The 23348-nt window shown below is 40.0% G+C and overlaps 1 protein-coding gene across 2 annotated transcripts in view; it reads right to left on the bottom strand.

Annotated features, from left to right (window-relative positions):
- Positions 1 to 23348, bottom strand: part of LOC126259948 (uncharacterized) — a 279616-nt gene that overhangs the window by 102456 nt on the left and 153812 nt on the right. For both annotated transcript variants that reach the window (XM_049957053.1, XM_049957051.1), the window contains exon 9: positions 15005 to 15153. In XM_049957053.1, coding sequence (XP_049813010.1) covers positions 15005 to 15153 — 149 coding nt within the window. The remainder of the gene's footprint in view (positions 1 to 15004; positions 15154 to 23348) is intronic.

The following is a 23348-nucleotide window of genomic DNA, read 5'->3' as shown; positions in this document are numbered from 1 at the left end:
TAAAGGATAATGCACATGAAACATTAGTGTATTCTATTTCTGAATGCTGCTTGAGCATTTGGGTTCACCATTAGGCCAGCTTAAAGGAAGGCATCGGATCAATTCAGAGGCACCCTGCTAGATTTTTTATCAGTAGGTCGACCAACACATGAACATTATAGAAATGCTTAATGAAATCAAGTGGGAGTCACTCGAGGGAACTAGTTATTCTTTTTGTGAAACGTTATAGTGAAAATTTAGAAAATATTATGGTATCATATTATGGTTGACTGCAGAACGTTCAACTGCTACGAAATTACATTTCATGTAAGGACCATGAAGACGAGATACAAGAAATTAGTTCATCACGAAACTGACGAATAAAGCTACAAGATGCGTGAGGATCAATTTTTTCTCTGCTAAGTAGTTTCTTTCAAATCGTTTGAGAAAGCTAGCAGATCGGCCGGCTTGCGCGTTTGTCGGCCACCTCGTCAAGCGAGCCTGCCTGCTGCCGCGTCACTCCCTGGACCCCCTACAAATGGGCACGAAGCAGCGCTGCAACAGCTTCCCAGCATGCAGTCCCTCTCTGCTACAGTGCGCATAGCCATATGGACAATCGTTTTCCATCACTCAATTTGCGAGTGGAACATGAAACAGAATGACTAGTAGTGGTATAAGGCAACATCCGCCAAATCCTGTATAGTGGCTTGTGGAGTATGTACACAGACGTAGATGTTGATGAGCAATACATTAAGAACAGTAAGTGTTCAAACCCTGAGTAAAGTTCACAAAGAGGCACTTATCCATTAGGAAATGTATCACTCAGAAGGTTGCACAGTTTAAGGTATGGAAATACTTACTAACTCAGATGGTCAATATGGGGAACACAATGTAAAAATACTGCAGAGAAGGTGCATGTGGCTGCATGCAGGCAGCCTGGTGCACGTGGCAGCCAGCCGAGTGTCCACACGCAGATGTGAACAAGTGACTCACATATACACAGAACGCGTTGTCCACAGGTAAGCCAATGGGCATTTGCAGGGACCTGTGCCACATGGGACAGTACTTGTACAGCTTGCTCTAGACTGTTCTAGAGACTATCTGTGAATATGCACAACTGATTCTGAAAGAGAGAGAGAGAGAGAAAGAGAGAGAGAGAGAGAGAGAGAGAGAGAGAGAGAGAGAGATAGGAGGAGGTGGAGACTATAAGATGCAATTCTCTCAAAGGCTTCCAGTGAACTTTGCAGTCTCATTCATCCTTCACTATGATGCATGAAGTAAAATAAATTAGGTGAAAAAAAGAAGATATTTAGCATGTAATATAGGGGATGGATATTTCATAATTTTCTAATATTTTATAAATTACACTGAAATCCTTTTGTAAGGGGGGCAAAACATATATAATAAATAAGAATTCAGAACTAATTGTCTTTCAGAAGTAGTCATGATTTAAGACACATTTAATGTTAATAAATTAAAATTTAGTCATTAGGTAATTTCACTCAAAAGGAGAAAAGTTACAATAAATTGAGTAAGCATGTAAACGGCTAGGACTATGAGTGGGTTATACAGGGTGTCCCATTTATCTTTACCACCCTAAATAAATGTTTGTCCAGAAGCAAATTACAAAATGTTTCAAGCAATTGTTCTTTAGCCGTCAGGGGGACATCAATCAGCATGATTGCCTTCGTTGTAGCTTTGTTTTTTACAAAGATATGAACAGCGGTATGACTTTTTTAAATGACACCCTGTACTTTATTTGGTAATTCATTTGCTCTCCTAAAGACCTATTCAAAAATGTATCACAGTGTACCATTCACTGAAACAAAACAGTATTAATTACATAACACAACACTGACTTTGAGCCTGGGATCACAAACTTGTCAACTCGCTGGAGTTGTCAGAAAACAAATGAAAACCCTGAGCAAGAACACGCCAATTTAAGACTTGAGAGTTTTTACGAGTTGTTACCATTTTGAGTAAATTATTAGACCTTCTCAAAACGACAGCAGCTAAAATTTGTTTTGAATTCTCAGCTTATTAGAAATCATTACCAAGAAATTTCTTTGCCCCCAAAAAAGTTTTAATACTTTACATCATGACTGAACTTACAAGCACCTCAAAATAAAATTGATACAAAAATTATGGATGCACTGGTGTGTTGTTCATCACCATAGCATCCTGATTCTGTTAGCTGATTGACTGCTTATTAATTCCTTCTCAACTCTTTCTTCGTTGATGACCTTACGTGGTCAACAACATGCACATCTCAGTACATGGCAGTTGTGGGGAAGGTTCATTAACAGTGACAGAGATTTTAAAATTTCTAGATGTATGTAGAAGTTGTACTAACTGCAAATTTGAGTGAATACAACTGTTGTATGTGGCCATAGTGAAACATAGGTGTCTGTCACTAAAGATTTCAAAATCACAATATTTTGCAACTCTTGCAACACAATGACTGTAGCTGTCACAAAGTTTCTGAAAAGGCTTCAAAAATACTCGTGTCTATTAATGCCATGGAATTCTTACTGGTACATAATATTACACTAGCATGAAATAAATTATTTTAATTACAAAATGAAATTATAATGGAAGACAGTAATATGTTTATATTATTGCACCAATATCTTAACCCAGTTACAAATATTTAACGAAAATTACAGTAATAAAATGTTGCAAAAATATCATGTATAGTTTACTACCATCAAATTTGAACATTTCAGAAACTTTTAAACTAGTTGATAGAATTGGATTCCATTTCTCATTTAAAAATTTATGTGTAGTCCACTTGTTAGGCACGAAAATCTCAAGCTCTAACTGTAGAAAACACAAAAACAATGGCAAACGTGGGGCAAAACAAAATGATACTTATTACAAAGATTACCTGAAATGTAAAAAAACATTACAAAGTCAACCTTAACCAAACAAGCTGCCTGTGAAAACTGTGTAGAAGGAGCCCCAAACAAGTGCAAGGCTGTTTGGGATATTATAAAACAAGAACATACTTTTACCCAAACACAAGATGTTCTACTTGAGCTCAATAAATATAGTAAATAAATTAAAATAAAAAACTGAACAGTCAGACATACCAGCAATTGACATACTTGCTGATCAGCCACCTAAATGACATGAATTTCACTGGGACCCTGTCGCACCCACAGATATAATAAAGATTGTTACAAAATTTTCAAACTTGAAAAGCATGGACTACTACTAGCTATCTAACTACATAATAAAAAGGACAATACACCTAATTTGCAATCCACTTGCTTTTATTATGAATAAACGCCTAGAAGTTGGAGTTTTCCCTGAACAGCTCAAAATCTCCAAAGTTATACCTATATACAAAAAGGGGGAAATACCTACCTAAAAACTATAGAGCAGTGTCTATTGTACCAATCTTTTCCACAAACAACCAAGAAACTATTTGGAAAGGTTTGACCTCTTCTGTAATAGACAGCATGGTTTTTGACAAGGGAAAAACACCACCTCTGCAGTCCTTGAAATAGTTGATCAGACATTAACTGAATTTGAAAATAAACAAACAGTCTCACTTGGACCTTGTGATCTGAGTAAGGCATTTGATTGAATCCCCTTTGACACACACTAGCCAAACTGTAGTATTATGGTATAAATAACACAGATTTAGAAATAATCAACTCTTATCTAAATAACAGAAAACAATTTGTGTCAATTCAAAATAGACACTCTTCTATGAATAGTGTCACATCTGGTATACATCAGGGCTCTGTCCTTGGTCCTTTCTTCTTCTTTGTTGCAATTAATGATTTGCCATCTTATGTTGGGCCTGAGTCAGTTACCTGCTATGTGGATGATACAACCTTAATCAGCACAGATTGAGATTTATCAAAGTTACACCAGAAATCACAGGACTCTCTCACCTTAACACTAAACTGGTTCTCGGCTAACAAACTTCTATGTAATCCAGAGAAAACTCAACATCTGCAGTTGGGACTGACTAAAGAGGTAGAACCAAAATCCATAAAACTGCTTGGAATACACAATGATTCCAAACTTAACTGGCAACCCAATATCAACCAGGTCTGCATATAATCCAGGTCTGCAAAAAGTTATCAAGGGTGTCCTACATCATCTGGAAACTGTTTGATCTAGTGAGTAACAAATATCTCAGAACAGCTTACTTTGAAATTTTTCAGTCTGATATATCTTATGGGCTGTTACTATGGGGCCACTCATGTCATGTCAATGATGTACAACTGTTGCAAGAAAAGGTGCTACGAATAATGTGCACTGTTGGTCCAAGGGAACACTGCCGTCCCTTATTCATCAAAATGAAAAAATGACAGTGATAAGTCTTTATATTTGTGCATCACTCATATATGCTAAAAAGAACAGAACAAAATTTAACACCAGAGAGAACATACACTTTCATGGCACCAGAAACAACGAGCGTATTGACAAATCTAGACATAGGCTGACAAAAACACGCAACTCTCACAAAGTGAACTGTTTGAATTATTTAACAAATTACCACATACTGCACTCAATACAGCTTTCAATAATTTTAAAAGTAAACTGCACAAATGGTTCATAGACAATCCATACCATAGTCTTACAGAATTCTTGGATACTTATAACATAGATATTGAGTTTTAAGCCTATGATTGCAATGCTATTCATTTGATTAATGTAGCATAAATAATTTGTACTTGTAATGTAAACACAAACTAATATAATAACTTCTTATGTATCTTGACATCACTATAGAGCCTATTTTACAAAATGTGGTGAATGGCAAATAAAGAATCTGAATCTGGTGCGTGGAGCAATGAAACACAACACAGAAAACAACTTTCACACTATCTTTTGAGCAGTTGCTCTTTTTCTGGCAAAAGCGCGCACGTTCACTGTTATGACATAAAGTCAAGTGCTGGCACACCAGCCAGGAATGATAGAGCAGAGATGGCTGTGAGAAGACATCAGCCAATCGCACGCTGACCGACCCCTCACCAGGACAACAATGCAACAGCAGCGGCCCCTATGTGGAGAGGACATGAGCGCCGTGACTGACTGGCGATGACCCAGCTGAATAGTAGATTCAAAATTAGACACTTATATAGAAGTGTCACCTATAGTTGCTTCGCTTATACTGCCTATGTAGCACAGACTTGTGATTATTTATGTTGTGGATTGGCCAGAGCGCCAACCCACAATGAGAGGAAGCTGGAAAGGCACGCGTTTAAGCTCATGCAGGCTGGCGTGAGGTCTGGAACAGGACACGGAATGAGACTAGTAAAAAAGGTACGTAGCTTCTGGAATACTTAACTTTAATCCATAATTGGTGAACATTGGTCTGACGGTACATGCATCACAAGATAAATAGCAATTGATAATGGCGCCTTGCTAGGTCGTAGCAAATGACGTAGCTGAAGGCTATGCTATCGTCTCGGCAAATGAGAGCGTATTTTGTCAGTGAACCATCGCTAGCAAAGTCGGCTGTACAACTGGGCGAGTGCTAGGAAGTCTCTCTAGACCTGCCGTGTGGCGGCACTCGGTCTGCAACCACTGATAGTGGCGACACGCGGGTCCGACGTATACTACTGGACCGCGGCCGATTTAAAGGCTACCACCTAGCAAGTGTGGTGTCTGGCGGTGACACCACAATTTATACTGAAGAACATTGCTTATTTTGTATGTCGCCCTTCGCTTGTGTGACTTCTGTTTGGTTGTGAAATGTAAGTACTGTCATTGGTTTTTTTGTAATAAAACTCATTATCATTAAGAAGATTTGTTCGAACAGGGTGTATACGCGGACAAGGGATATATATATATACATAGCAGATAACTAATATATATATATACATATATACCCTGTTCGAACAAATCTTATTAATGATAATGAGTTTTATTACAAAAAAACCAATGACAGTACTTACATTACAGTCGCGGGCTATTACAAATGATTGAAGCGATTTCATAAATTCACTGTAGCTCCATTCATTGACATATGGTCACGACACACTACAGATACGTAGAAAAACTCATAAAAGTTTTGTTCGGCTGAAGCCGCACTTCAGGTTTCTGCCGCCAGAGCGCTCGAGAGCGCAGTGAGACAAAATGGCGACAGGAGCCGAGAAAGTGTATGTCGTGCTTGAAATGCACTCACATCAGTCAGTCATAACAGTGCAATGACACTTCAGGACGAAGTTCAACAAAGATTCACCAATTGCGAACTCCATTCGGCGATGGTATGCGCAGTTTAAAGCTTCTGGATGCCTCTGTAAGGGAAATCAATGGGTCGGCCTGCAGTGAGCGAAGAAACGGTTGAACGCGTGCGGGCAAGCTTCACGCGTAGCCCGCGGAAGTCGACGAATAAAGCAAGCAGGGAGCTAAATGTACCACAGCCGACAGTTTGGAAAATCTTATGGAAAAGGCTAAAGCAGAAGCCTTACCGTTTACAATTGCTACAAGCCCTTACACCCGATGACAAAGACAAACGCTTTGAATTTTCGGCGCGGTTGCAACAGCTCATGGAAGAGGATGTGTTCAGTGCCAAACTTGTTTTCAGTGATGAAGAAACATTTTTTCTTAATGGTGAAGTGAACAGACACAATGTGTGAATCTGGGCAATAGAGAATCCTCACGCATTCGTTTCAGCAAATTCGCAATTCACCAAAAGTTAACGTGTTTTGTGCAATCTCACGGTTTAAAGTCTACAGCCCCTTTTTATTCTGTGAAAAAACGTTACAGGACACGTATATCTGGACATGCTGGAAAATTGGCTCATGCCACAACTGGAGACCGACAGCGCCGACTTCATCTTTCAACACCGCACTTCCATCATGATGTTCGGCATTTCTTAAACAGGAGATTGCAAAAGCGATGGATCGGTCGTAGTGGAGATCATGATCAGCAATTCATGTTATGGCCTCCACGATCCCATGCGATTTCTTTCTGTGGGGTTATGTGAAAGATTCAGTGTTTAAACCTCCTCTACCACGAAACGTGCCAGAACTGCGAGCTCGCATCAACGATGCTTTCGAACTCATTGATGGGGACATGCTGCACCGAGTTTGGGAGGAACTTGATTATCGGCTTGATGTCTGCCGAATCACTAAAGGGGCACATATCGAACATTTGTGAATGCCTAAAAAAACTTTTTGAGTTTTTGTATGTGTGTGAAAAGCATTGTGAAAAAATCTCAAATAATAAAGTTATTGTAGAGCTATGAAATCGCTTCAATCATGTGTAATAACCCTGTGTAATAGAGGGAAACATTCCACGTGGGAAAAATATATCTAAAAACAAAGATGATGTGACTTACCAAACGAAAGCGCTGGCAGGTCGATAGACACACAAACAAACACAAACATACACACAAAATTCTAGCTTTCGCAATCAACAGTTGCTTTGTCAGGAAAGAGGGAAGGAGAGGGAAAGACGAAAGGATGTGGGTTTTAAGGGAGAGGGTAAGGAGTCATTCCAATCCCGGGAGCGGAAAGACTTACCTTAGGGGGAAAAAAGGACGGGTACACACTCGCACACACACTCATATCCATCCACACATATACAGACACAAGCAGACATATTCAAAGATGATGAGACTTACCAAACAAAAGCGCTGGCAGGTTGATAGACACACATACGTATGTGTGGATGGATATGTGTGTGTGTGTGCGAGTGTATACCTGTCCTTTTCTCCCCCTAAGGTAAGTCTTTCCGCTCCCGGGATTGGAATGACTCCTTACCCTCTCCCTGAAAACCCACATCCTTTCGTCTTTCCCTCTCCTTCCCTCTTTCCTGATGAAGCAACTGTTTGTTGCGAATGCTTGAATTTTATTTATATATATATATATCCTTTCATCTTTCCCTCTCCTTCCCTCTTTCCTGACGAAGCAACCGTTGGTTGCGAAAGCTAGAATTTTGTGTGTGTGTTTGTGTTTTTTTGTGTGTCTATCGACCTGCCAGCGCTTTTGTTTGGTAAGTCTCATCATCTTTCTTTTTATATATATATATATATATATATATATATATATATATATATATATATATATATATATATATATAGAGAGAGAGAGAGAGAGAGAGAGAGAGAGAGAGAAACATTCCACATGGGAAAAATATATGTAAAAACAAAGATGATGTGACTTACCGAACGAAAGCGCTGGCAGGTCGATAGACACACAAACAAACACAAACATACACACAAAATTCAAGCTTTCGCAACAAACTGTTGCCTCATCAGGAAAGAGGGGAAGGAGAGGGAAAGACGAAAGGATGTCTTTCCCTCTCCTTCCCCTCTTTCCTGATGAGGCAACAGTTTGTTGCGAAAGCTTGAATTTTGTGTGTATGTTTGTGTTTGTTTGTGTGTCTGTCGACCTGCCAGCACTTTCATTTGGTAAGTCACATCATCTTTGTTTTTATATATTACGAAACTATAAATTCGAATTCCACCAAACACAGCTCTTTAGTTTTCGAAGCACTGAAATCCAGATTATGATGATCTCTTGTAAAAGCATTCCGTCTTCAGGCCGCAAGCAGCCCATCGGGACCATCCAACCGCCGTATTATCCTCAGGTGAGGATGCGGATAGGAGGGGCGTGTGGTCAGCACACCGCTCTTCCGGTCGTTATGATAGTTTTCTTTGACCGGAGCCGCTACTATTCGGTCGAGTAGCTCCTCAACTGGCATCACGAGGCTGAGTGCACCCCAAAAAATGGCAACAGCGCATGGCGGCTGGATGGTCACCCATCCAAGTGCCGGCCACGCCCGACAGTGCATAACTTTGGGCCAGTCATAAATCATGTCATGTGATCTCGCCATCTGATGACAGCAGATATTCAGAACATAGGACATGTGATGCAGCCAACAGCTTTTAAATGTGCCTGTAAAAATTAAAATAATGACATAAATATCTTGTCTTTTGTCTTCTCAGCTCGCAATTCTTGTAAGTGGCTGGTCCTCAAAGTGCTAAGCACAGTATCACATTAGGCTGTGGTGTTAAGTTTCAAATGCGAGTCAAATGCTCTGTGACTTAAGAAAATTCATTGTGCATTCTCACACATAACATAATTCATTTTGTGTAAAAGGAAAGAAAATAACGCTTTTCAAATCACCATTTGTAATATTTTTTCGAGACCTGTTAGTTAGAAATAGGTTCGTTCCAGCAGTTGCCAGAAAGCGCCAGAAAACAGGTGTTAATGCATGTGCCCAGCTACGATGACATAAGAAGCCCACATGTTCGTACGTATAAACCATTAAGAGATCTTACATTAAGTCATAAAAGAAATAGCCCATCAGAGCATACTCCACGAGCATCAGAATTTCATAAACCATACTAAAATGCATAATTCGGCTTGAATGCATGTTCTTATTCGTACGTCCAGATTCACAATGAAGTAGGCCCCAATCTGATATTACACTTTTCAGTGTTGTTTTCGGGATGTAAATTTTCTTTGAGTACCAGTACTGTACTATCTCATGTTTGCACGTTTGGTTCTTCATTATGGTATAATGCCATACATACCAGAAGATGACTCAACTGCACAAGCACATGATCCTACTGGCAACTACTGAAACAAACCTAATGGAAACAGTTGTGACGTCACGCTCATCGGAAGCAGTTTGTTGTAAAGTACTGCATAAGTCTTCGTCCTAAGGTCTATGATACATTCTGCCGTTGGCAGATGCTTGTGTGCACACGGTGTTTTGTTGTAGTAAATGGCACATTTCCTTTGCAGCAAAAGTTTTCTTTTTTCTCTCACTTGTGTTTTATTGGTGCAGTATTACTCTACAGTTGCGGTATACAGTAATATTCTTTGTTAGAGTATCAGTTCTTATCAGCCAAAATTACAAGAATTCAATTGAAAATGAAAACAATGAAAAATTCCTTAAATTTCGAAAAATTCCCCGATATTATCACAGGGGGGATAAAATAAAAAATAAAAAAAAATCCCGGGTTTTTCCCGGTTGTCCTGGGCCGTACACACCCGGGACACACATAGAACAGATGAAAAGGTGACATCACAGTGTCACGCATGTGCAGAAAATCAGTCCGCTCCACTACAAAAATTCTCTGCTTGGCCTAAGTCGCAATCATCATGGCAATGTGTGCACATAGACTTTGCAGGGCCTTTTTGAGACACTCATTTGCTGATTGTGGTAGACTCTTATAGCAAGTTTCCTTTTGCAGTGCCAATGAACTGGACAATGTCACATAGCACAGTTCAGGCGTTGTCCTCAATTTTTTGCCTCGAAAGTTTACCTGACATCACAGTGCGGATAATGGTCCGCAGTTCAAGTCAAATGAATTTTAAACATTCTGTGAACGCAATGGCATACAGCATCTAACTAGTGCACTGTTCTATCAACAGTCTAATGGCGAAGAGGAATGTTTTATCAGAACCTTCAAGCAGCAGATGGCCAAACTTCACAACATGCACACCAGGAATCAAGCATTGCAACTATTCTTGCCTCCTCTTGTTCGTGTCAACGAGATGGACCATCGCAGACAGAATTGCTTCGTGGCTGAAGCCATCGAACACTGCTCCAACCTCTTCAGCATCCGGTGCCAAAGGAAGGCCGCAAGTATCGCCTTGCGACGCTTGATATTGTGTTTTTCAGAGATTTCAGTGGAGCAGACAGTGGGCGCGAGACGAGATCCTTGGCGACTTGGCACACGCGCATATCTCATATCAGGCCCAGACGGATTGCAGTGCCAACATGACAACCAAATTCGCCAGTCACGTGCATGGTGATCCTTCTGCATCTCTTCCCACAAATTCACAGACCCCGAGGACAGTGTGGTCACAGCAGCCGCCAGAGGGTGTCATCATAACACCGCGGTCGACCACATGGAGACAGAGTCTCTGCCTCCTCTCGCCCTACTGATGGAGCTGGACCCGCCCACACTGCAGCAACCTATGGGTTCAACTTCTTGCTATGGGCCTCAGGAGGTGGATGGGTACCCTTCTGGGTGTTTTCTGGGGGATGTTTCCATCAGAGCGACCCCTCACAAGGACGACAACGCAACAGCAGTGGCCCCTACGTGGAGAGGACATAAGTGCTGTGACTGACGGGTGATGACCTACTTGAATAGTAGCTTCAAAATTAGACAGTTGTATAGAAGTGTCAACTGTAGTTACTTCGCTTGAACTACCTATGTAGCACAGACTTGTGATTGTTTATACTGAAGAACATTGCTTATTTTGTATGTCACCTTTAACTTGCGACACTTTTGTGTAACCATCAGAATTAAGTATTATCATTTACTTTTGTGAAATAAAACTCATTAATACGATTTATTTGAATATTTGTCTAGCAAACCTAGTAAGATGGATTCATGGAAACACCATATTTGACGACAAGGCTGGACGTAATGTTCACACACACATCCACACACCAGTAATGCACACTCATGCCACAGGAGTGTGATTTTTGGTGTCTATTTAGTTGTTTGTGTGTGCTTTTGCTAGGAAAAGAGCTAGTGCTTGAAAGATAGTGTGAATGCTGTTTTCTGTTACATGTTTCTGTGCTGCACGCATTGATCTGTTTTAGGTGAGTAGTCACCTTTCCCTTACTTACATTTTGCTCCATCAAAGAATTTCCAATACTGTTATACAAAATAAATGTTTTATACCACTATGAGGTAGGAAGCAGCCAAAGATATGCTACTGCTGTACTATTAATGTGGCAACATTTACCATGTACAGGAATTATAAGTTTTTCAATACATTAAAATTTTGTTAAAAGAAAGCAAGAAATCATAAGAAAGTATCAAACAATCAAACATGTTGAAAAATTGCTTAATGGAAGTCTAAGGTGAAATGCATCTCAATCGTCAAGTAAAAGAAAAATTCATCTCTGGTTGATGTTTTGATAACAGCTGATCTGATATTGTAAAACTACATTGCCAAACTAATCAGAACATATCTGGATATTAATATTAAATATTCCTGGCAAGGACCTGCAATTGTAGAGATAACAGGGCTACATATTTACTTATGTAGCTACATGAAATATGGTGCTCATCAAGCACCACTAAATGGGCACATAACAACAAGCCATATCTTGGCACTTTGCAGGTGTCTCTTAGGAATTCAGTACAACTGCCCAACAAACAGCTTTTTTATCGGCACAATCTGGCATACAAGACTTAAGTCAGTCATGAAGGGAAAGAATAGGCAAATCTATTAAATGTCATGGAAAGTGGATCCTTAGTCAATTCCAAGGATTTGTGCAGACGATTTTGATTATTTTACATACGTAGTAATCTGATAACAGAATAACCTAACTCCCATTAGGATGGGCATGACATATGAGGTGGACTGAGAGATAAGGAAGGAGGACAGAGGCAAAAAGAGGGGGCAGATGAGGGGAACTTAAAGGGGGTGGATGAGGAGGACAGAAAGAGGAGAGGACAAGATGGACAGAAAGAGTGGGAAGCAGGAGAAGGGCACAGAGAGGCGGGAGGAAGAGAGGGACAGAAGGACGGGAGAAGGACAGAGGGAAGAGACTAGGACAGAGGGAAGGGAGAAGAATAGATGGGACGGAAAGGAAAGGAAGGCATGGACACACAGATGGGAGATGAAGACAAAGGCACAGAGAGGGAAGAGGATGCGACTGACAGAGAGGGGGGAAAGGAAGAGATGGACAGAGAGGGGAGGGGGACAGAGATGGAAGGGGAAGAGATGGACTGATACGGAAGGGCAAGAGATGGACAAAGAGCGGGGAGATGAGGAGATGGATGGAAACAGAAGAGGATATGGACAGGCAGAAAGAGAGGGGAGAGGAATATATGGACAGGCAGTCAGAGAGGGGAGAGGAGGATATGGACAGGCAGTCAGAGAGAGGAGAGGAGGATATGGACAGGCAGTCAGAGAGGGGAGAGGAGGATATGAACAGGCAGAAAGAGAGGGGAGAGGAAGAGATGGACAGACAGTGAGGAGGATTTTGACAGGGGAGTAGGATATGGACTGTGGTGTCACCGCTAGACACCACACTTGCTAGGTGGTAACTTAAATCGGCCGCGGTCCTGTAGTACATGTCGGACCCGCGTGTCGCCACTGTGTAATCGCAAACCTAGCGCCACCACATGGCAGGTCACAAGACACGGACTAGACCTCGCCCCCAGTTGTACGGACGACATTGCTTGCGACCAGAAGTACGACACCTTCCTCTCATTTGCCGAGAGACAGATTGAATAGCCTTCAGCTTAGTCCATAGCTACTACCTAGCAAGGCGCCATTTGTATCAGTGCTTATAGCTTACTACTATTCAAGAGATGTATTCCAACAAGAGAATAAAAGTTAAGTAACATCTACGTACTTTTCTTCTTATTCATTAATAAGTCTCATGTTCCAGAACTTCAAGCCCGTCTGCGTTAGTTTAGCGTGCACCTAGCTACCTCATTGTGTCTATGCTGTATGAGCGACACAACATGGACAGACAAAGACTAGAGGAGGATAGGACAGACAAAGACTAGAGGAGGATAGGACAGACAGAGACTAGAGGATAGAACATACAGAATATAGAAGAGAATAGAACAGAGAAAAAGAACAGGGAAGAAGAGATGGACAGAGAGGGTGGGGTATAGGAGGCAGGTGGGTGAGGTAAAGGGCATGAGGAGTAGGTGGAATAGGGACAGCGAGCAAGCAGGCAGCTGGAAGATAGAATAAATAATTATCCAGGCAAAGCCAGGTAGTGACCAAGTAGTCTTTATAAACTATGCAAGTAGAATTAGGCAAAAGGTATGATAGAAACATGATAAGTAATTATTTTCAACGATACATTATGTGATCAAAAGTATCCGGACACCCCCCAAGAACATACGTTTTCATATTAAGAGCATTGTGCTGCTACCTATTGCCAGGTACTCTATGTAAGTGACCTCAGTAGTCATTAGACATCATGAGAGAGCAGAACGGGATGCTCTGCTGAACTTAGACTTTGAACGTCGTCGGGTGATTGGGTGTCATTTGTGTCATACGTCTGTACGTGAGATTTCCACACTCCTAAATATCCCTAGGTCCACTGTTTCCGAAGTGATAGTGAAGTGAAAACATGAAGGGACACATACAGCAAAAAAGTGTACAGGCTGACCTCGTATGTTTACTGACAGAGACCACCAACAGTTGAAGAGGGTTGTAATGTGTAATATGCAGACATCTATTCAGACCATCACACAGGAATTCAAGATTGCATCAGGATCCACTGCAAGTACCGTGACAGTTAGGCGGGAGGTGAGAAAACTTGGATTTCATAGTCGAGCGGCTGCTCATAAGCCACACATCATGCTGGTAAACGCCAAACGACGCCTCGCTTGGTATAAGGAGCATGAACATTGGACGATTGAACAGTGGAAAAATGTTATGTGGAGTGACGAATGTGGTGATCCGATGGCAGGGTGTGAGTATGGCAAATGCTTGGTGAATGTCATCTGCCAGCGTGTGTAGTGCCAACAGTAAAATTTGGAGGCAGTGGTGTTATGGTGTGGTCGTGATTTTTATGGAGAGGGCTTGCACCCCTTATTGTTTTGTGTGGTGCAATCACAGCACAGGCATACAATGATGTTTTATGTAGCTTTCTGCTTCCCACTGCTGAAGAGCAAATCAGGGATATGGTGATTGCATCTTTCAACACGATCGAGCACCTGTTCATAATGCACGGCCTGTGTCAGAGTGGTTACACAACAATAACATCCCTGTAATGGACTGGCCTGCACAGAGTCCTTACCTGAATCCTATAGAACACTTTTGGGATGTTTGGGACACCAACTTCGTGCCAGGATGCACCGACCGACATCGATACCTCTCCTCAGTGCAGCACTCTGTAAAGAACGGGGTGCCATTCCCCAAGAAACCTTCCAGCCTGCGAGAGTAGAAGCTGTCATCAAGGCTAAAGGTGGGAGAACTCCATATTAAATTCTGGCATTACCGATGGAGGGCGCCAAAATCTTGTAAGTCATTTTCAGCCAGGTGTCCGGATACTTTTGATCAAATAATGTACATTCCAATGCAGATTCATAAACTAAGATGCAAACCTGTGAGATACGAAATAAAGTCCAGATCTTCAACAATGCCATCTTCAGTACATTTATTAAAATTAATATATAGCCTTAGTGTGTCATTGAGAAATGTGAAGATCCACTGGAACTGAGTCAAAGCTCTTATATTCCATACAACTTCTGACCTGAAAAGTAAACAAATAAAATATCTTTATCTACATTTTGATGTAGTGAGGTAGACACAAAAATATTAAATTACACACAAATTTAAAGTAATTACAAGGTCTGTTCAAAAAATTCTAGAACATTTGTAAGTCGCGCCAGTAATGTGTTGGAGCAAACTGTAGATGGCAACCCTTGTAGTGCTTCGAGAATTTCCACATAAATTCTAGAACCACTTGTCCTTCTACCGTCTCGAACACACGATATTTTAAAAATATGTGAGAGAGAACGTACAAACTGCATGACACTTGTTTGTATGTGCAGGCTGGAAAGAAATCACGAGCACGAGCTAGACATGACGGTCAAACGATATTGACAAGTGTTTGCCGCTTGCGCCACGGAAGTAGTATTGGAAGAACAAGGAGTGTTTATAGTTCTTATAGTGTTTTATATCGTTGATCATTGTAACGAGAAAAAAGAGGAACAGTTGAAAAAGTTGTTAATTGTACTTCACGTGTTGGACTTGCTAGAAGTAAGACATGTTCATAAATTATGTGGTTGTAAAAACTATGCTATTGTAAATGTATTTAATCGAGTCTAACGCTAGACAAATCGGTTGACTTGCAAACATTCGAATATTTACGTGAGAAGTGATGAATTTGTTCTTTGTGGAAGTTGAAATATACCAAGACTAAACTAAAAGTATTCTGTGAGTATCCACTATTTTCATGAGTGGAAGAGAGAGAGAGAGAGAGAGAGAGAGAGAGAGAGAGAGAGAGAGAGAGAGAGGCTGATAAATTCCGTTAACCAGCAGTATTCTTCGGAGATGAAGTTTTTGGAGATCGATGTAGCCAGTTATCCAGAGAAGACGACCAGCTGTGCATACCTCATAAGTCAACTGATGTGAGAGAGGTGTGAATTTTGCATGCAATCCAATCTCGCACCACACTCCAGGTCGTCTAAAGTATTAGAATGTGACAACCAGTGAAAAAGACTCGTAAAAATGGGAATTTTGTGAGGAAATCGAACCAGGAGATATGATGCTTTGCCATAGCAACCAGGTATAACAAGACAAGAGAACTGTTTCATGAATTGGATCTGGCATAAAAGTTCAAATAGTGAGAATTAATAAATGCAGTAAAAGAGAAGACGTAAGAAAGATATTATGGTAAAAGGAAAGAGAGAAGATTCCAACATATTAGACTAAGACGAAATACGACAAGAATAATTCATCAAAGAAGATCCGGTGTGGTAAGTAAGCGGCTCTCACCCACATCGCGGGGACGCAGACATGGAAACCAGCCTAAGTCCGACGACGCTAGCATCAGTCGCTAATCATTGGTGCTGATTCCACATACGCTCGCCAACGCTGAAACCAACATTTGATGCACCGGCGCCAGTGCTGTTCACCGGCGCTGATTACGCATCCACTCACCAACGCCGCTAGAACTCTATGCCGGGTGAGCGCAAAACAATAATTGTTTGAGTGTAAAGTTAAAAAGAAACTGTTGAATAATAGACTGCTAGTATAGTTATTATACTCAGTGTAGAAATTTTTTTGATGATTACTAGATCAAAAACTAAGAGAGATATGAATAATATACAGAGATTTGGGGAAACTTCAGAACCAGCCATGGCAATGAAAGTGAGTAAGGAGGCGCCTGACTGGTCTGAAGTAGTAAATTTAATCAAAGCCCAAAGGGCTAAGGTAGATCCACAAAGGAAAGAATTTAGAAATTTATGTGAAGGTATGGGAAATTTGAAGACTGAATTTGATTCTTTAACTAGTTCATAAAGCAGTCATATAAACCAACCGTTCACCGATTTTAGTCAGACACAGAGTAACCAATTTCAGGACTTCGCTAAAAAGTTAGAATTGGATATTGAAGATAAATACAATAATGTAGAAGCTCAACTTGGCAGAAAATTAGGATCACTTCAAAGTGTATGCAATGTTACATATGATGCTGTAAAACATAGATTACACACTTTAAAAGAGATTGTTGAGAAGCAGGATGAGTTATTACCACTAGTCCAATCGCAAATTGCAGGTGTCAATACTTGAGCAGATAACGTGGAACGAAACTTTAAAGAGAAACTAGAACATCTACATCTACATCTACAATCATACTCTGCAAGCCACCCAACTGTGTGTGGCAGAGGGCACTTTACGTGCCACTGTCATTACCTCCCTTTCCTGTTCCAGTCGCGTATGGTTCGCGGGAAGAACAACTGCCGGAAAGAACTTCAGATATGATAAATATAAGTAACCTGGAGGAACAGGTAGAGGAAATGATAAGACCTAAAAGTGACCGCGAGAGTAACCTCTGACAATGTGTCGCCAAATCTGTCTTCTGAACTTAACAATACCAAGGGAGGTATAGATAATTTATGGAAGGAATTCAAGCTTATTCAGGACAAAATAGATAATACAGTGACTTCTCCTAATGTGGTATTCACTAGTGAGGTAATGACGGATTTACAATGGGGAGCCAATTCAGGGTTATCTAGGCAATTCCCTAAGTTTAAGCCAGACGGGAAGTACATCCCATCCATTTTTTGAAAAGGTTCAACCAAGCCTTGCCTAAGAACTGGGAGGATTCGAAAAAGATTGAATTTGCTGTGTGGTATCTATTAGGGGAAGCCTCAGAGTGGGGTACAGTAAGCAATCAAAACTCTTCCTCTTGGGAAGATTTTCAAAAGAAGTTTATAGAGAAGTATTTGTCAGCAAGTGCCCAGCAAAACCTGTTATCGGACTTATGGGACCCAAAGTATACAATAATATGTGGGGAACAATGAGAAAGTATTTCAACTGGCATTTAACACGAGCGAAATATTTAGATAAGCCAATGGAGGAAGAGGGGTTAGTTCAAATTTTAATAAGAAGATTGCCCATTTACGCGAGGAAGGATATAGTATTTAGTGGGTGGAAAATGGATGAAGAATTATTATCCTTTGTGGATGCACTAGATGCCTTAAACAATGACCACAACAAGAGTGTACACCAGAATGAAAATCAGAATTACAAAAGGATTAGTAATAACAACTTTAAAAGACATGAGGCTAACTTAGCTAGAGTACACCAGTGTAACAGGAATAATAGCAACGAGAATTATCAGAAGAAACATCCACCTTTGAATTTAGACCCAGTAACTTCGCAGGAATTTGTGCCATGTAATAATAGAGCACAAAGTGGTAACATAGTACCCTGATTTGGTAACCAACCGGTGATTACTATTAAGGAGGAAAACAGTGCGATCTGGAACAAGGGCTGGGGCCCAGGCCGTAGACATACATTAGGAGGCCTGGTTTATAATAGAAATGTTACACCTAAAATACCTACAAAAGAATAGTTGTTACTGGAAGAACCAAACTTAACTACCAATAATACACAGACAATAATAGTAGGAAACGTGAAGATTTGAAGTTAACATATTTATAGACTCATAGAGTGAGGTGTCACTCATTTCTAGCACATTCTTTAACACATTACAGACTAAACATCACTTACCTCTGTTACCAGTAACTGGAGTGTACAGAGTTAGTACTACTGGAATGAGAAGTAAGGTTGTCAAATACAAAACCCAAGTGAACTGCAATATTGGTAATACCCCCTTTCGTCAGACACTGTTAGTCGTAAAGAATATCAATAGGGATATTTTATTCGGGTTAGATTGGCTATTAGAGAATAAAGTCATTTTAAACTTTGAGGAAAATCTTCTTTACTTTAGTAAGGATGATAGTAGATATTGGATACCATTTGTAACAGATAGCTACATTAGTAAACAAACAACTGACTGTCAATATTTACGATTAACTGCTACAGCTCGATTATCACCAGAGTTCGATAATGAAAATCACGTGTCACATTGAGTGGACATACAAAACAAAGTAAATGAGTCTCCAATATTAATCAACGCAAAAAAATTAGATTTATATAGAATTCTAATGGAATACGAAGAAGTATTTTCCGATCGTCCCAGTAATATCAGCGATTACATATGTAAATTTAAAATCAAACATGACACTCCATTTTTCTGTAAGCCATATCCAATACTGGTAAGTTTGAAAGAAGCAGTTAAGGAGGAAATTGACAACAATATAATAGAACGTAGTTCTAGTGTCATGAATAACCCTTTCGTAGTAGTAAAAAAGGTTACAGCAGGTGTGCGATTAGTGCTAGACATGCGTACATTGAATAAGCATATAGAAACAGAATGAGACAGAGCAATTAACATTGATCAACTGTTATTAAAATTTGAGAAAGCAAAGTTTTTTTTAGCACTGTGGACCTGACTGTGGGATATTGGCAAATTAGGCTACATCCTGAATCAAAGAAGTATACCGCGTTTCTGTCTGATGGTAAATTGTATCATTTCAATGTGTTACTGTTTGGATTTAATATCTCACTCTCAGTATTTATATGTGCGCTGGACGAAGCATTAGGGAGAGATTTGTTAAAGGATTTAATAATATATGTAGATGATATTCCCATAATCTCAGCTACTTGGGAAGAACATTGCCTAACATCGAGTAAAACCCTGAAAAAATTTAAATAAAAAGGTATTACAGTGAAATTGTCAAAGTCACACTTTGTGAGGCAAGAGCTTCAGTTTTTAGGCCATCTTGTAGGCGTACAGGGAATTAGACTGGATCCTGAACGCATAAAATCTATTAAAGAATGTCCACCCCGTAAAAATGTGAGACAATTGAAGGCATTTATCAGAATGGCTGGGTACTATAGACAGTATATTAGGGAACAAGAACTAAATGACACAAGAATTTTATGTTTGTTAAGAAAGGGAATACGTGACAGATTAAAACAGTGTGCTGGACCGAGACTCGAACACGGGACCTTTGCCTTTCGCGGGCAAGTGCTGTACGATCTGAGCTACCCAAGCACTGCGAAGAAGAGCTTCTGTGAAGTTTGGAAGGTAGGAGACGAGGTACTGGCAGAATTGAAGCTGTGGGGACAGGTTGTGAGTCATGCTTGGGTAGCTCTGATGGTAGAGCACTTTCCCGCGAAAGGCATAGGTCTCGAGTTCGAGTCTCGGTCTGGCACACAGTTTTAATCTGCCAGGAAGTTTCATATCAGCGCACACTCCGCTGCAGGTTGAAAATCTCATTCTGGAATACCGTGGGTTTGGGATCAAGAGGCAAATAATGCGTTTGAAAACTTAAAAAGAGCACTAGTAGAAGCACCAACATTGCATCATCCAAAAATGGATGAACCATTTAAAATTGCAACTGACGCATCTGAGTATGGGATCGCGGCAGAACTATTCCAAGGACAGTGGGGTATAGATAATGTAAATCACAGATCCATAGCTTTTGCTAGCTGTAGTCTTAATAAACATGAATTAAACTACACAGCTACTGAAAAAGAACTTTTAACAATAGTGTGGAGTGTCTAAAAATTGCAAACACTAGTTTGGGGGTCAGAAATTCATATCTACACAGAACATCAAGCTCTATCTTTTTTGATGAATAGTCGTTTGATACATAGTAGATTAATGCGATGGATGTTGTTCCTACATTCGAATACAGTATGTAAAAGGTTCTAAGAATATTGTACCAGACACTTTGTCTAGGTTGCCAATAGACAAGGAAGAGTTATAACAGCCGAAAGGACCCTGCATGATTTTTGCAATCAATTTTCTGACAGAAAAGTATCCACATTCCAGGGTACAAGAGATGGCACAAAGCGTAACAGAGAACATACATCACGATCCATATTTTACCGAGATGCTTGCATGTGTATTAGGAATTCCTTGCCTTCTAATCAAGCAGGAAAGTGGAAAATTATGGGTCATAATTTATTTTGGAGAGATAGTATAACATCACAACAGTGGCATTTATGCACTCCGAAGTTAATGGAAGACGAAATTGTGTGGTATGTTCATACAGGGTATGGACACTTCGGAATACAGAAATTTATAGCTCATATGAATAAGTTCTATTACTTTAAAAGGCTAGGACACAAAGTAGCTTTTTTAATTAGGACTTGTGAAATCTGTCAGAAGGTGAAAGAGTGTAACACTCATGTTAAATACAAAATTTATCCTATCATTCATAAATCTATACATGAACTTACAGCAGTGGATTTCTTTGGACCAACTCCGAAAGGTAAGGGAGGAGTCTCGTACATTTTAGTTCTCATAGTGTGTTGGTCAAAGTATGTTAAGTTTTATCCTATTAAAAAAGGAAATACACCAACTGTGATACACTGTTTGCAACAATAATTTCTGGAGGTAGGCAAACCGAAACTGTTTCTCTATGATAATGGGCCACAGTTTGTTAGTAACAATTTTAAAGAATTTTTACTGTGGGAAGGTATTTGTCAAGTGTTAATGTCCAACTATAACCCATCCTTGAATCCATGTGAACGGGTAAAGCAAGAGATTGGCCAATTATGCTGCACCTACTGCCATGAAAAACATACTTTATGGGCAACGAAGATCAAAGACTTTGAACTTATTTTAAATGAACTACCACATTTATGGTTCAAATGGCTCTGAGCACTATGGGACTTAACATCTGTGGTCATCAGTCCCCTAGAACTTAGAACTACTTAAACCTAACTAACCTAAGGACATCACACACATCCATGCCCGAGGCAGGATTCGAACCTGCAACCGTAGCAGTCGCGCAGTTCCGGACTGAGCACCTAGAACCGCTAGACCACCGCGGCCGGCACCACATTTATCAACAGGATTAACACCTTTAGAAGTAATAGGCAAACCCTTTGTAGGAGAACCTCTTATTAAATGTTTCAATTGGCGGAACAGCCTACTGAAGATTACGAGCTTGAACAGGCAATGGTTTCTGAAAATTTAGCTGAAAAGTCACAACAATGGGTAACTAAACATAATACGAAGGCTATCGAACCTCCGTACAAGGTCAATGACCTAGCTCTTGTAATCCAGCACCTTCACAGCTCTGCCCTGAGGAAACAGACACATAAGTTTTTCCAAAAGTATGAGGGACCATACCGAGTTCAAATGGTAATACATCCCAATACATTACTTTTAGTGGATCTTATAATGGGATCAAAGAAAGGAAAGTACAACGTAAAAGACATAAAATTGTATTTCCCCCAGGGACATTAACATCCTGAGTTAACGGGAAGAGTGATGACCGTCGGATCCTGAGTTGTTTTCAGTGTTTCTTCCAAGATAGTTATCCTGCACCAAATTCTCTTCAAATCTTAAACTATTCTATAATTTTAGTACGTAGGAAACCAAATATGACAGTCAAGTAGAAAACTTAAGAGAATCATGAATAAACAGTGATCTTCATAGACATGAAATGAAACAAATAGAATGTTATATTAGTGAAAAGTATAATATAATGGTACTATTTAAACAGGGTGATGTCGAGATGATGTAAAATGAATAGAGGATTTTATTTGTGTATAAAAGATAATATAAAGTGACTAAGTCGACAGCTATTTTATAGTAGTGTAGAATTTTCTATTTTGTATAGAATATTTTATACCTTTTATGAAATGTGATGTAAATGGGAGGGTTTGTACAATTTTTGGAAGGGGTGGGTATTGTAGATTAAAACATGATCTACACCAACATAAAAAATCATGGCTAACAAAGAACACACACCACACCTTTCAAACAACCCTCGCAAACAAGTAATACTGATTCTTCACCATTTGCCGTTCTATAGGGTTGCTAAGATTTTCTTCGGGGACCTCAAGGGTGAAGGTGAGAATGTTCGTTCTGTAGGAGACGATTGAACACCATACCTCCTCCGGCTTCTCACTCAAGTACCGGTAAGGTAGGGATCCTGGGGAAGAGGGGTGGGAAGGGTTTCCTGTCTTTGGGGCTATCTTCTTTCTCTTCTTCGATCTTAGCAACCATTTCTATTTTTTCCTTTCTTACTTCTCTTTTGAGTACCTGCCTATTTTTCCTTCTTTCTATATTCATATACTTCTATGGTAGAAGTATTTCATATTTTCCGTGGTTTCCAATAACCTACAACAACAATGCCGAAGAATCAGGCTGCACAAACACACATCATCGTACACACAAAGATATATGAGTATGCAAACAATGAAACTACTAACTAGACACCTGTCGAGAGGTATAAACTGTCAAGTGTTGTAGGGGGACGATATGCGTAGATTGGGAAATATACACACATATTGTGACGGTTCTACATTTCATGTATATACATATATGAGAACTATGATGATTTCATATCA

Source organism: Schistocerca nitens, chromosome 5 (assembly GCF_023898315.1).
Source record: "Schistocerca nitens isolate TAMUIC-IGC-003100 chromosome 5, iqSchNite1.1, whole genome shotgun sequence".
NCBI lineage: Eukaryota > Metazoa > Arthropoda > Insecta > Orthoptera > Acrididae > Schistocerca > Schistocerca nitens.
The sequence above is the reverse complement of the archived record's forward strand: the minus strand, read 5'-3'. Positions and strand labels throughout refer to the sequence as shown.